At 38.3% G+C, this 15,045-nt stretch overlaps 1 protein-coding gene across 1 annotated transcript in view; it reads left to right on the forward strand.

Annotated features, from left to right (window-relative positions):
- Positions 1–14,501, forward strand: part of SYT16 (synaptotagmin 16) — a 258,656-nt gene extending 244,155 nt beyond the window's left edge. Inside the window, exon 10 of the mRNA XM_042252588.2 lies at positions 1,327–14,501. Within this exon, the coding sequence (XP_042108522.2) occupies positions 1,327–1,640 (314 nt within the window). The 3' untranslated portion in view covers positions 1,641–14,501. The remainder of the gene's footprint in view (positions 1–1,326) is intronic.
- Positions 14,502–15,045: the final 544 nt, after the last annotated feature.

Consider the following 15,045-nt stretch of genomic DNA (forward strand, 5'->3'; position numbering starts at 1 on the left):
TGATGCCAAATCCAACCATCTCATCCTCTGTTGTCCCCTTTTCCTTCTGCCTTCAGTCTTTCCCAGCATCAGGGTCTTTTCTATTGAGTCAGCTCTTTGCATCAGGTGGCCAAAGTACTGGAGCTTCAGCTTCAGCAATGGTCCTTCCAATGAATGTTCAGGACTTTATTGTCCAACTCTCACATTCATACATGACTACTTGGAAATCCATAGCTTTGACTATACAGACCTTTGACTATGGGATTTGTCAATCCAGTGACTGGACCTCAGCAAAGAAACATGCAGTAATGCAAGTGGGAGAAGTTGGTGACCTGAGCTGACAGTATACATCAAGAGCTCAGCAGCATTGGGAGGGAAGAAAGTGGGTGGATTTGGGAGCTGTTGTGGAGGCAGAATCAACAGAACTTGGTGATTGATCAGCTGGACTAGGGGTAAGGAAGCCAGTCTTGTCAAAAATGTGGTCCTGAGTTCTGATTTGGGACTTGAGCAGATGATGCTACATTCACAGAGTTAGGGGACGCTAAAGCAGCTAGTTTTTAAAAGGGAGCCATGATATGTGTAAGATGGGATTTTACAAGAAACAATGTGGTATTCCTTTGGATTTTGAGCTTGGAAGGGAAGTCTAGGTCAGAGATACAGATCTGGTAGGTGTCATTGAGTGGATGAGGTGGTCCAAAGAATAAGTAGAGAATGAGAAAAGAAGAGACTCTTTAGGCATAAATAGTACTTTGACAATGAAAAGAAAAACACATAGAGCAAAATGTATATATATTGTTACATAAATAAGATATGGATGAAGAATTTACATGTCCACAAATACCACTGCATACATGCCTTTGCACGTACACACCCCGGCACATGTAGACCTTTCAATGAGCATCAGCATGGTATCCCATGGGGGGCCACATGAAACATTAAGCATTAAAGGTAATCATCCCTTTCCTGAAGAGTTCAGGTAAGGTGTGTGTCGTGTGTGTGATAGTCGCTCAGTCATGTCTGACTGTTTGTGACCCCATAGACTGTAGCCCACCAGGTTCCTCTGTCCATGGAATTCTCCAGGCAAGAATGCTGGAGTGGGTTGCCATTCCCTTCTCCATGGGATCTTCCCAACTCTAGGATCAAACCCAGGTCTCCTGCATTGCAGGCATATTCTTTACTGACTGAGTCACCAGAAAAGCCTGTGTGTAGTCCAACAGCAAGTTCCAGGCCTAAAGATGCTGCTCAGTATATTAAAAAGGAAAAATGTACTGCTCGTGTAGATACTGCAATTAAACCAGCAAAACAGAAGGCACTGATATCTTCTCATTTCCATTGTTTCTTTCTTAGATACATACGGAAAGCTCTTTCTCTTCAATTCTGTGGGTCAAGAGATGTCTCGCTGCAAGACGTCGATCCGACGTGGTCAGCCCAATCCCGTCTATAAGGAGACCTTTGTTTTCCAGGTGGCCCTCTTTCAGCTGTCTGATGTCACATTGATGATTTCCGTGTATAACAGGCGCACCATGAAGCGTAAAGAGATGATTGGTTGGATTGCTTTGGGTCAAAACAGCAGTGGAGAGGAGGAGCGAGACCACTGGGAGGAAATGAAGGAGACCAAAGGGCAGCAGGTCTGCAGGTGGCACACACTCCTCGAATCCTAGGTTTGTCAAGAGGTGTTTATGGGCTGTACCCACCCTGGTGATACATGTTTCGATTACTGATACCAACTCAGTGCTTGCTGGCAGGCTTTTTACAGACAAGATGTAAGAAGAGATTGAATTTTACTAACCCCCAAGACCTTGTGAGGGTGGGAGGGTCCTTGAGTTTCTCAAAGGTTTGATTTAGATTTAAATACTATAATTTTAAAAAAGCCCAGATGTGTGCTGTCACATATACTTTATGGGAAATGTCATCATGGTTAAGATGAATGATGATAAATTAATTTGTGTTAGTAGGTTATTGAGTCTTGGGTCAGGCTCTGGAATGAAGCTCTCTGGCTGCCTCTGCTCCCTGAGATTTAACAGTAAGAGTGCTGTTAAAAGTTACAATTTGTAAACCACTCGTGTGTAGGAATCAGAATTTCCTTAATATGGTGCAAAACACTCCAAAATACAGAAATAAATCTGACCCTAAGTCTCATAAAAGAATGTAGCTCTCATCCATAATTCCCCATTTCACATTTTTCTCTTTATTAAAAAAACCCTTCATTTATTTGACTAACAAATGTTATAAACTTGCACTTATTAAGCAAATTTGTATGAATTAAATAGCTCTTTTTATCTTATACAGTGTGGTTTCCTATGAGATTTGGTTAGATGAACCATTTTGAATCTGAAAAAGAATTAGAAAACTACTGTTACAAGACAACTTGTCTCCTTTTGAGCATGTAAGATTTCAAAATTAAAACTTTCAAGGTTTTTATGCTGTTTTTCTTACCTGACAAATTCTTATAGAATGAGAAGAAAACCAAAAAAAACCCTATTTAAGTCATGGGTATATTGGTTTTTCTGAATCTAGTGGTCTCCTAGAGGATACTTTTTCTATATTCAATACAATATACTCACTCATACATATATTTTGATTGTGTACTTGCATGTAAACCATATTTTTAATGCAATATTTTTGACCATCAAAGCATAGTGCATTGCATACAATAGGTCTTTAATAAATGTTGATTTGATTGATACTTAGAGACGAACATGTTATAACATGAATGAAGAATATTTTCAGTTTGTGAGGAATGACACTGATTCTTCTTTCAGCATTTGAAGTGCCTATAATTGTCATTTTTCATGGTATTTGCAGCAACGTGTATTAGTCACTACTTGCATTCTGGTCACATACCATTTAGAACACTGATCGTGTGTTTACGAGCATGAAATTTTACTTCTGACTGACTTTTACATTATTGTGCATTGCATGTTTATTTTCTTAGGTCTGAGCCCTTAATTTCAATTCCTTTAAATTGGCAGTCTTGAAAAAGGGAAGGAGTGTGTGTACGTGTAACACTGAGCCCCATGTGCAGCTCTTCTGAGCAATTGCTGTCACTTATTTTTAGCTTTTATGTTTCATTGTTGACTTTTCACTGTCTGTGGGAAGGATGATAGCTAGTGATGGATGTATACAGTTAAAAACACATAACTCCTCCTCAGCTCTGCATTTTGACAGATTGTAAACGTAGGCTGTAGCACTTGAAGCGCATATTTATTCCTACAGCCTGTAATGGTTATCCTGACAAGCCCAGACTAGGACACAGGATAACTCGATTCCAATTTCAAGCTTTTGAAAGAAGTGATTTCCTATGGAAGAATCAGAATTAGAAAAATAAATGAATATCTTACTTTCTTTTCAGGTCATGGGAGTTCTGTACATAATGCTGCTCAGTTATTGTGAATAAGTAGTAAAACCATGTTCCATTGGGTTTTCCCCCTACCTTGCTTTGGAAGACCTCAAAGTGCTTTTCCGACATCATATCCATTAACTGCTGAGTGGTCTTTGCAGTGTGGCTGTGTCATTGAGTAGAACTGAGTGCAATTGATTAAGTAGTGGCACAAAGAATTGGCTTTTCACATCCCTTACTCTCTTTATGCGCTTCTGCTTAAGGGGAAGCAGAGCAGCCTTGTTATGCTTTCCTTTATCCAGTGACATAGAAGCAGCATTCACTTTAAATTTACATTTGAAAAAAATCTGCATGTATTGTACAGACAGCCTGGATTTTTCCTCCTCATATTTTCCTGCTCTGTGTTTGCCGCATCCATAGTCTTATGGTACCCAATAATCACTTATATTTCATTTTCTGCTGCTTTGACCCACCATTTCTAAGGTTTTCTTCTGATATAGTGAAAATATCTTTGTGTGCTTGATCTTTTTTCTCATAGTCTCATTATGGTAGGGTTTACAGAAATTTTAAGGGGAGGGCTGCCTGAAAAGCATTTTTCACTTGTATAATTTTACTATGTTGGTGCTATTCACCATGTAGGATGCATGTACATCTTGAATATCCAGCCACATTCACCCTAAAGCTTGTATAAATATAAAATGCTAATGACAAGACACATTAAAATATGAGGCTGAATTTTTTTACATTGATTTGAAATTCTGGTTTAGTAAAATCTTCATTTTGTGCACTTAAATTTCCTTGTTTTCTTGGCAGAGTCTAGACACAATGCACTTAACGTGTTTTTCACTTGAGCTTTTATATCTACATTTGCTTTTCAAAAGAGTTATGAAAGATAATTTGTTGGTTCTGCCATGTTAAAGCTGCTTTTGCCTATTTTATCTAGCTAATAATTAATATCTCATAGTGACATATGAAACTGAAGAAGCACTAGAATTTGTTGTTTGAGTAGTTCTTTCTTTGAGGATGCTTATAAAATATTATTTTGGAAGGTAAATGATGCAGGAGGTTTATGGAAATGTGATTTACAGCGTGCCTTCTTTCAGGGCATGAGTTAACTCTGAATTGGGAAGTGCCCATTTCCCCAGTCACGGAGGTGGCTCTTGTGTTCCCTACACCCCTTTGACTGTTGTTGAAGTTTTAAATGGGCCATTCACCAGGCAGCCGAGCACCTGCTCTCACTTCTCTCCTCCACTGGCTCCCAGTGTGATGCACAGTTGTTTTGGACCCTCTTTTTGCTGCTGTTGCATAACTGTGAAGGGGGAAGTCTTATCTCTCTTAATAGAAAAAGAGCTTGTACCGTCTTTGGATGTAATAGACTTGACATTCCACCTGCACAAAGTTGGAGAAAGAATCCTCGCCATGATGGGAGATGAGAAGAGAAAAAGAAAGCATGGTACTATGTTGCTGCTCACTATAGGCACTGTTCACTCTGCATCAACTTTCATGACAGTAACAGATTGACCTCAAATGTTGGTATTCTCCATGGTGCTACAGCCTGAAGCACAGCCTCTGCCTTTGTAACATGTAGCACCCACAATATTTGACCGATTGTTAACACTTCTCAGTCACTATGTTTTGCATTCTGGTTGTACCACATGGTCTTATCTGACAACCACAACTCTTTCCTTTCAAATAATGCATTATTTAAGTTGGAACTCCCATCAGGTTAAGTGAAAATGCTTCTCTGATAGCCATTGAATTGATTAAATTGATCTTTAGCAAGGACCGTGGAACTAAGGGTTTCTCAAAAGCCTGGTTATCCGTTTGCAGCAGAGGGCTTAGTATTCAAGACGTGAAGATCAGAAAAGTGAATATGAAAGGATTATTTGTAGATGACATAAAATCAAAAGCAAGCATCGTGTCCTTTAATGATGAAGAAACAGGACTAGAAATTACATGTGGCCTCTCCTCTAACCTTTGCATAAACTGCGGCTAAAGACCATTCCATTCTATTTGATCCAGGGAAAACAAATGATAGATAATCCTGAAATGGCCAAAGTATTTTTATTGTATTAGAAATTGTTCATTCCAAAAAGAAAAGCTAGGAAAAGTTATAAAAGAAATAAATGATGTAGCATGAGTATGGAAGAATTAAAGGATAAATATGCTAGATACCATCAGCATCTATTGCATATATGCAAGAAAAATAAACGAATATAAATGAAAAGCCATTTTAGATTAACTATCATTTTTCACAACTTGTGGAATTCTAGAAAAGAGAGACGGAGTGAATGAAATTAGTCTAAACAATTCAGAGAAGTTGGCACAGGCTGTGGCCCTAGTCTGGTTTAAAATAAAGTCTGCCTACCGTGTGGCCCTAAGAAAATTGCTTAGCCACACTGTGGCCCTGCTTATTCAACTGGAAGATGGAAATAATACCTACCTCAAAAAGTCTTTTTTTTTGATAATGAAATAACAATATAGAGATGGGCATATAGTAACCATTCAATGTTCCCTTCTCATGATCATGCTTAAAAATGCATTCAAGATTTGTTTCTCTTTCTAGTGAAAGCAATAGTAATGCTAGAGAAGTACTAAGAACAATTTGCAGATACTTTAAAAAGGGTAGGCAGGTGAAGCTAGTCTGGAAGGCAGCTATGTTCACCGCTATGCTAGTAACACTACACGAAGCTAGTCTGCATTTGGGACAACCTCAACCGTGATAAGCCTAGTGTGTGGAAGAAATTAAGTCTTAATAAATCCCTAAATGATGTATAATGACCAAATCCTGACCAATTTATAATTGTATGATAACCAGTTTATCCACTCTGGTGCTTGTATGTACATCTTGATAGATCGCACTCAAGACCTCTTCTCACACCCAGCTCTTCTCTACTGCCCATATGTGGACAGAGCACCTTGTTCCTATCAAAGGAGTTGCTAAAGGTGGCGACTTGAGTACCTATTTCAGCTTTGACCTGAAAAGTAAGATAAATAGTGTGGCACTATAGAGGAGCCTGGCAGGCTACAGCCCATGGGGTTGCAAAGAGTCAGACATGACCGAGCAACTAACACCCACATACTGACACTCCTTGGCTTCCCTGGTGGCTCAGATGGTAAAGTGTCTGCCTGCAGTGTAGGAGCCCTGGATTCTTTCCCTGGGTGGGGAAGATCCCCTGGAGAAGGGAATGGCAACTCACCCCAGTATTCTTGTCTGGAGAATCCCATGGACAGAAGACCTGGCTGCTATAGTCCATGGGGTCACAAAGAGTTGGACAAGACTGAGCAACTAACACTACTGACACTCTTTTCAAAATGGAAAACATTCTTTTTGGAAGCTCTTATATCCATATTATATCCTTCAGTTCAGTTCAGTCATTCAGTCGTGTCTGACTCTTTGCAACCCCATGAACTACAGCATGCCAGGCCTCCCTATCCATCACCAACTCCCAGAGTTTACCTAAACTCATGTCCGTTGAGTTGGTGATGCCATCCAACCATCTCATCCTCTGTCGTCCCCTCTCCTCCTGCCCTCAATCTTTCCCATCATCAGGGTCTTTTCCAATGAGTCAGCTCTTCGCATCAGGTGGCCAAAGTATTGGAGTTTCAGCCTCAGCATCAGTCCTTCCAATGAACACCCAGGACTGATCTCCTTTAGGATGGACTGGTTGGATCTCCTTGCAGTCCAAGGGACTCTCAAGAGTCTTCTCCAACACCACAGTTCAAAAGCATCAGTTCTTCGGTGCTCAGCTTTCTTTATATCCTTATAGGTAATTTTTTTTTAAAGTGATTTAATGATGCAGCTATTTACATTTAGCTGTTTGACTGGGAAGTAATAGTCAGGACTAATGATTTATCTCTGTTTCCCTTCAGAAACCATAAAGAAAGGAATTTTATCAGGGTTGATATTAAGTCCTTTTTAAGTGGTTTTCAAGAGTGCCTTGTTGATGTAATAGAAAATGTGTTCTTTTGTCCTCCAGTAAAGAGTTTCCAAAGAACTTAGAAGAGCCTTAGTGGACATTCAGTCATCATATTGAGCACAACCAGGTGCCACGAACCAGTCTCGCATACTAGTGGATTTAAACTGAACAGGGTTCTGAGATGAGGACGTGTGAGACCACATTTCTGAAGTTGCTAAAGTGTTGACTCACATCCTACTATTCTCAGTTAAGGAGAAACGTGAAGAGATTGGAGAATTCCTTAGCTTAGGGGTTTTAGCTGGGAGTAATTCAGCATGTAGGGCAGGTAAAGGGGTTGGCTGAGTATTGAGGAGGCTGAGGGGTGATTTCTAGGAACGGTTATCCAGTATGTAAAGAGTGCTTACCAAGAAGACCACTCACCCCCTCTCTTCTTGACATGTGGACAGAGTCAGAGCTTTAAGTCAAGAGAGTTTAACTGAGCTGTAAGAAGAATGATATGAAGGGGGTTTTGTGCTAATTCATAATGTATTCTTTGGATTTCCTTGTCCATGGCACCATGCTCTTTGGGATAACATAAGACTTAAAATCTTTTATGAGTGCCATGACTACACTTTGAAGCAATTAGTCACAAAATAAATAACAGTGCTTACCAGCATACAGTTGTTCAATTAGCCTCATTATATACCACAGAAGTCAAGTTCCTTACTTTGAGTTATTGGAAAGAGGTGACATGTATCGATTCAATTTATTGGAAGAAACATGTGGGAAGTCTGAGACTTGGAGCAGGCCTTGGTCACATTGGAGAGATCACAGAATCATCACTTTTGGAAGTCTTTTGAAATAGTAACATCTGCATTAGTTGTGGGTTCTGACTAAAGGAGAACAGCAGGGCACCCAGAAAGACAGTCTTTCTGAAGTTCCTTCTGAGCCTGATATTGTACATATAACCTGCAAACAGGATCAACAATAACAACACACCAGGTCTGCCCTCTTCCCCTTTGGACATTTTTCCACATTGATTTTTCCCTGCATCATAGAAGGCTTTCTTCAGGGAGTTCCTGCTCGGCCTTTGTTTAGGTTACTTTGAGGATGCTTGCAGGCTCCAGGTGAGTTTCCTCTCCTGAGGTGCTTTGACTGTTTTTGTTTCCCTCGAGTTATGAAGCAGTATCCTAGACACACAGACAATAATCAGCTATATTTATAGCCACTGTGGACCTGATAAAACAGCTTGAGGTTTAGAGAACAAACTCAGAGGCAGGCATGGAAGCCTAGGACACTGGAATAAAACCGTGCTACCGGCTCCCCATAGCTCACTAATGTTGCATTTAGGTATCTGCAAGGGAGTTTTTACGTCATGCCTTCAAGCGACAGTGTTACCAGTTCCACTTTAAAGATTGTGAGAAGGTTGTCTTCCCATTGATATCACCATGCTTCTGGAGTACTTTTGTTTCATTTTCCCCTTAAAGTATCTACTTGCTCTATTTTGTTGTTTTAGTTTATAATTTATTCATTCAAAAGAATTAAGTGGAAATTATTACTCTGCCTCTACTTGAGCAAAATACATTGATTGTTAGTCTGTGCTTCTCTTTGAAATAGATAGATATGTTTTAGCCTCAGAAGAAGGAAATACAGCTTCCATTCCACTAATGAAGTGAGTTATAACATGAGATAGAAGTTGGTTATTTATATATTTTATTCTTAGAATGGAATATTGAATGCCCTTTGCAAGGCAGTAAGTTGGACCCTGGAATGCTAGGTCTGTGCAAAGCGTGTGACACAATTTTTACAAGCTCAGTGATTGACAGTTGAAAGGCATTGCTACTTTTTACTTTTTGAAAAAGTAAACTAGAGATACTGGCTGCCAGATAAAGGGGTGACAGTGTAAACAAAGATGCCTATGTTCCTCTGTTTCTTTTGATGAAAATTTGTCTTAGATATTATACACATCACACACATGTGGAGCATCCTATGAAATGGATAAAGATCAACATTGGGGGTGTCCTTATATTGGCAGAGGGACCAATAATTGTTTTCTAGTCTCAAACAACGTACAGTGTGAATCTAACTTTTAATGCCTTCAATTTTATAACAGAAGACAAAAATAGGAATTTATCCAGTGGATTTATTGCTTATAATTCTTATCATAAAAATTTATCTCAGATTAATACTAAACATGTCTCAATTCATGTAAGTTAAGTCAGAATGTTTGGTGGCCTAGAAATTCTTACTGAAGACAGTTTTTTAGTGTTGCTTAGTTGATGGTCCCTAATAGAAAAGTTCATATCTCTTATTTACTAAGACCTAGATGTTTGGGATAATATGTCAGACAGCTGCCAATAAAAACTCTGATCGGTGAAGAAAATATGCACTAAAAGAATATTTTCATGTAACTTATTCTACATAATATGTTCACTTTCTAGGAATACATGTCTCTCAAGAGTTTTTCAAGTTCTTTACAGCTGGTACCTTCAAGCAAAGCTTACTAATTTTCCCACGTTTCCTTGTGGACATGATAATGTCCATCAATTTACAACTACCCCCAAATATAATACAGTCTTTTATTATACCACCATAATAATGCAGCTGTCAATTAAACTTTAGTATTAATATTATGAAACAGTCTTTTCCAGAATTTTAAATTTTATTTTATTCAAGATTCTATTATTAAATTTGTAAGAAGTTAGTATTTGTATACTTTATTGTGACAGAAATTTCTATAAAAATATCTGTTGAAATAAGATTTGACCTCTATTTTGGGTAAAAAGCATGATGGTCTTTGTGACCTATTTACTTTTTTAAAAACTAATAAACTTAATTTTTTTTTAGCAGTTTTAAATTCAAAGCAGAATTGAGCAAAAGTCCAGAGTTCTATACACTCCCTTCTCCCCACACTTGCACACCCACCTTCACTATCAACCCTCCACACCAGGATGGGTACATCTCTCACTACTGATGAAACTACATCGACATATCCTTACCACCCAAAGTCCATAGTTTACATTAGGGTTCACTCCTGGGTATTTCTCAAACCTAAAAATCTTTTGTGTTTTGCTTATTCACCCCTCCCTGATAATACTTGGCAATCAGTGATCTTTTTACTGTCTTCATAGTTTTGCTTTTCCCAGAATGTCATATGGTTGGAATTATGCAGTGTGTGGTGTTTTCAGATTGGCCTCTTCAATTTAGTAACATGGATTTAAGTTTCCTCTATGTCTTTTCATGTCTTGATAGCTCATTTTGTTTTTAGTGCTGAGTAATAATATACCATCGTCTGCATGTACCAGTTTGTTTATTACCTATTTAATTTTATTTACCGTTCTAATTGCTATGTTACATTTTGTTAATGTGTCTGATCTGAATCCAATAATAGATGAATTAATTCATATGATTCATCAAATAAAATATAGCAACTTACAATCTGGGATCAATTTCACCTATGTGAAACTGAGTTTATTTTACACTCGAGATAATTCATTAAAAAACACATAGTTTTATCATCTGTGTTAACATGCGTAAGCCTTTCCTCACTCCATTAGAGTCTAATGGAGAGAGGAGTTCCAAAAGCTAATGAGAGAAAATTCCAAAGGCTCTGAGAATGTAATCCCTAAATTCAGAGACACTGTGGTATTTTTGTCGTTGAACAATGATTTAAATATACACTGATAAAAGTGCTAATTACATTATTACTGATTCATGACAGAAAACTACCTTCTGTTACTAGTTTATATGTCTTTACATCTCTGCCACTGCTGCCAAGAGAAAGGAAGCTTTGTGATCATGCCCTGCCATAGTCAGTTGTACAAATTAGCTGAAAGTGGTATGTAGCATCCGGATCACACAGGAGCTCTGAAGGCTGAATGGAAGGGCCTGCTCTGATAATGCATAGGCTGACCAAGAAAGTGGGCGGGGTGGGGGGGTGGAGTGATAACACTGATGATCACACTGGGTGGAGGGAGAAACCTGACTGATGATCAAGATCTGGGCAATATTTTGATGTCATTTATATGTGTAGTAACTGCCCTTTTCCTGGAGAAGGAAATGGCAAGCCACTCCAGTATTCTTGCCTGGAGAATCCTATGGAAGGAGGAACCTGGTGGGCTACAGTCCGTGGAGTCGCAAAGAGTCAGACACGACTGAGCCACTTCACTTCACTGCCCTTTGCTTTGTAGCTGCAGCAACCTGTAGAACTAGGCATTATTGCAGAGATGGTGTGGTTGTAGAAAGAATATTGGATTAGGTTAAAATTAATGAGGCCTTTGTTCTGGTATCAAGTCTTCCTTTAATGAGCTGTAAAATGACTATCAGGTCACAGTTTCTATACGCCTTCTGTTCTGCAGCTGTCAGATGGGAAGGATAATACTCATTTTACTTATTTTTGCCAGGTGGTTGTAAGAATACATTTCATTCATTCCTTCATTAATATGACAAACACTCTGAGTCCCTACTGTGTGCAGGGCCATACGTCTGACAAAGTAACAGATGAAAAAATACTTTACAGAAGACTTTGTGAAGACTGTGAGATGTTTCATTATTTTTTAAGGTAAATCAATTCTTACTTACATTGAAGTAATTGATGCTTTTAGATCTTTGCCAATCATTGAGCTACATTCATAAAATGTTAGTAATTTGACTAAAAGTTAAAGTTGGAATGGTATTTAGCCATTTTGCCTCTGAGAAGTTAAAAATAAGGCATTAGGTTCTAATTCTTTTGCTCAGACACCTGACCACAGAACAAATCACAAACATATCTTCTCAGTAGGCTTGTCAATCTTTGAGTTGAACACAGACCTTTTTGTGTGTGTGTTTTTTTTTTAAAGAACATTTTAACCTCAAGAACAAGTTCAGTTCAGTCACTCAGTCATGTCTGAACTTGCAACCCCGTGGACTGCAGCAGGCCAGGCTTCCCTGTCCATCACCTATTCCCGAAGCTTGCTCAAACTCATGTCCATTGAGTCGGTGATGCCATCCAACTATCTCATTCTCTGTTGTCCCCTTCTCCTCCTGCCTTTGATCTTTCCCAGCATCAGGATCTTTTCCAATGGGTCAGTTCTTTGCATCAGGTGGCCAAAGTATTGGAGTTTCAGCATCAGTCCTTCCAATGAATATTCGAGATTAATTTCCTTTAGGATTGACTGGTTGGATATCCTTGCAGTCCAAGAGACTCTCATGAGTCTTCTCTGATGCCACAGTTCAAAACATCAATTCTTTGGTGTTCAGCTTTCTTTATGGTCCAACTCTCACATCCATACATGACTACTGGAAAAACCATAACTTTGACTAGACAGACCTTTGTTGGCAAAGTAATGTCTCTACTTTTTAATATGCTGTCTTCTTGGTGATGCTTCCGAAGGCCCACTTAACTTCGACGCCAGGATATCTGGCTCTAGGTGAGTGATCACACCATTGTGGTTATCTGGGTCATTAAGATCTTTTTTTGTATAGTTCTGTGTATTCTTGCCACCTCTTCTTAATATCTTCTGCTTCTATTAGGTCCATACCATTTCTGTCCTTTATTGTGCCCATCTTTGCATGAAATGTTCCTTTGGTATCTCTAATTTTCTTGAAGAGATCCCTAGTCTTTCCCATTCTATTGTTTTCCTCTATTTCTTTGCACTGATCACTGAGGAAGGCTTTCTTATCTCTCCTTGCTATTTTTGGAACTCTGCATTCAGATGGGTATATCTTGCCTTTTCTTCCTAAATGGCATTTATTATCTCTCAGAAGGAAGTAAAGATTAAAAGAAATATTTTCAAGGTACATCCAAGATTTCATAGCAATATTTTGTGTTCACAGTACAAGATAAATTTGACTCTTAATTCTTTTTTGGTCTTCATATGGCATCCGAAACAGTTGTTCACATTCACACATTTATGTTTTACCATATGCATACTGTGTGCAACTCTGTTGTTTTAAAATATTTTATTGGTTTTCCTTTATATCTCAACTTTTGATGGGTGTTCCTGAGGAACTTGCATGAAAAAATGTGAATGATTCATTCATTTTTAACATATGTAACTGTTTTGGGGAGATTGTGCTACCCTACATGGGACACACTGTTCTTAGTAGGGAGTGTGTTTTGTATTTCTGTTCTGTTCACAGCTGGATGCTGGAGACGTATTAATATTGTAAACCTGTACCTTTTCTTTCCTGTGTTTACTTCAGCGAGTTATTTATATGTACCACACTGCCCTGACTTTTTGGTGGTTGTGAATGCTGGTTATTAGTTTCATGGATTTCACTGGTGGGAAAGTTTATTATGATATGGTGTAATATAAAAGCTGGTCCTCCTTTAGGTTTCTAAGTCACTAGCAGGTGTATCTGGGCAAATTGTTGTGCAGGGCCTTATAACTTGCTGGTTGTAAGGTAGGAGCTGTCCCCAACCTTTCCCATTGCTTCATGGGCCTTTTCAGATCCAGCTGCTGTGGTATTTACTCAATTTCCCAGCAGAGAATCAATCAAAAAAAACAAATTTTTTTTTCCTCCTAAAAGGTTGAACTTTTATTTTAGAAACTTCTGAAAATGTTCAGAACATTCCATATAGGTATCCTCGTGTTTCTCACAATATGACTTATTGACTTATGGTGTCTCCTATTTAAGAAGCATGAATGTATTTCTAGCTGTTACCAGAACAAACAGCTATAGAATGCAATGACCTACACCATTTTTAAAACTACTAAATTCTATCAGTGAATAGTGTTTAGGAAAAGGTTTGGAAATTTTTTAACTGTTCAGCCTAACTAGATTACCTTTCTACCTTTTGTAATGTTCAAGATTTCATAACAATGGTCTTAATGTATTATTCTTACACTGTTATATCTTATGTTTTAACTGGGCAAGCTAGTGAAATATTCAATGTTGATACTCAATTCAAGATTAATACTCTTATATTAGAAATACCCTTTGAAACTATGTTGGAAAATATAAAATGGTTTACCTGTGATAAAGAATAAGTTTGTGATTGGAAGAATTATACTGTTTTTCATGTACAAATAATCCTTAAGGCAGATGTTCAGCCTCACAGTGATTTTGGAAGCATATTTTATGCAGGCTAAAAACTATTTCTGTATTAGATATTTAAATGCATGAGGATAAATTCTAATTGCTTTTTGTTTAAAACAAAACCATAGAAGAAGCATTAGCCCCAGTTTGTACAAAATGTCTGCTGCAACTGAACTCACATTAGTTCAAAACTGAAAATCATTCCAATTTTGTAAAACTGCTGCTACTGGTCTTATCAATAAAGTTTAAGCAGATGGCTTCTATGCATACGTGTGAAATTTTTGCATCTTTAAAAAAGATACAGTTTTGCAGCATCAACATGCAAATTTTATGGGCCTGAATGATATTGCTTATTTTAGCATATACAAAAAACATTAACTCCGAAATCATACCAACTTCAGACATAGATATACTAGAACTATAAGCATTACATTTATGACCCATATAATTTGTTTTGGTTTTAGGATGAGGTAGGCTTTTATGTGGAACACAGATACAAATCAGTATATATTGACAAATGCTAGCTTAAAGTGCTGAATTTACATTAAGAATGTTAGGTAAGTGAGAGAAGCCTGGTGGGCAGTCAGACCCAACTAAAGCAACTTAGCACACATTCAAGGAACTCTGTGGACTTCCCAGGTGGCGCCTGGGGTAAAGAACCTGCCTGCCAATGACAGAAGAGATGTGAGCTTGATCCCTGGGTTCCGAAGATCCTCTAGAGGTGGCCATGGCAACCCCCTCCAGTATTCCTGCCTGGAGAATCCCATGGACAGAGGACCCTGTTGGGCTACAGTCCATAGCATTGCA

This window comes from Ovis aries, chromosome 7 (genome assembly GCF_016772045.2).
Source record: "Ovis aries strain OAR_USU_Benz2616 breed Rambouillet chromosome 7, ARS-UI_Ramb_v3.0, whole genome shotgun sequence".
NCBI lineage: Eukaryota > Metazoa > Chordata > Mammalia > Artiodactyla > Bovidae > Ovis > Ovis aries.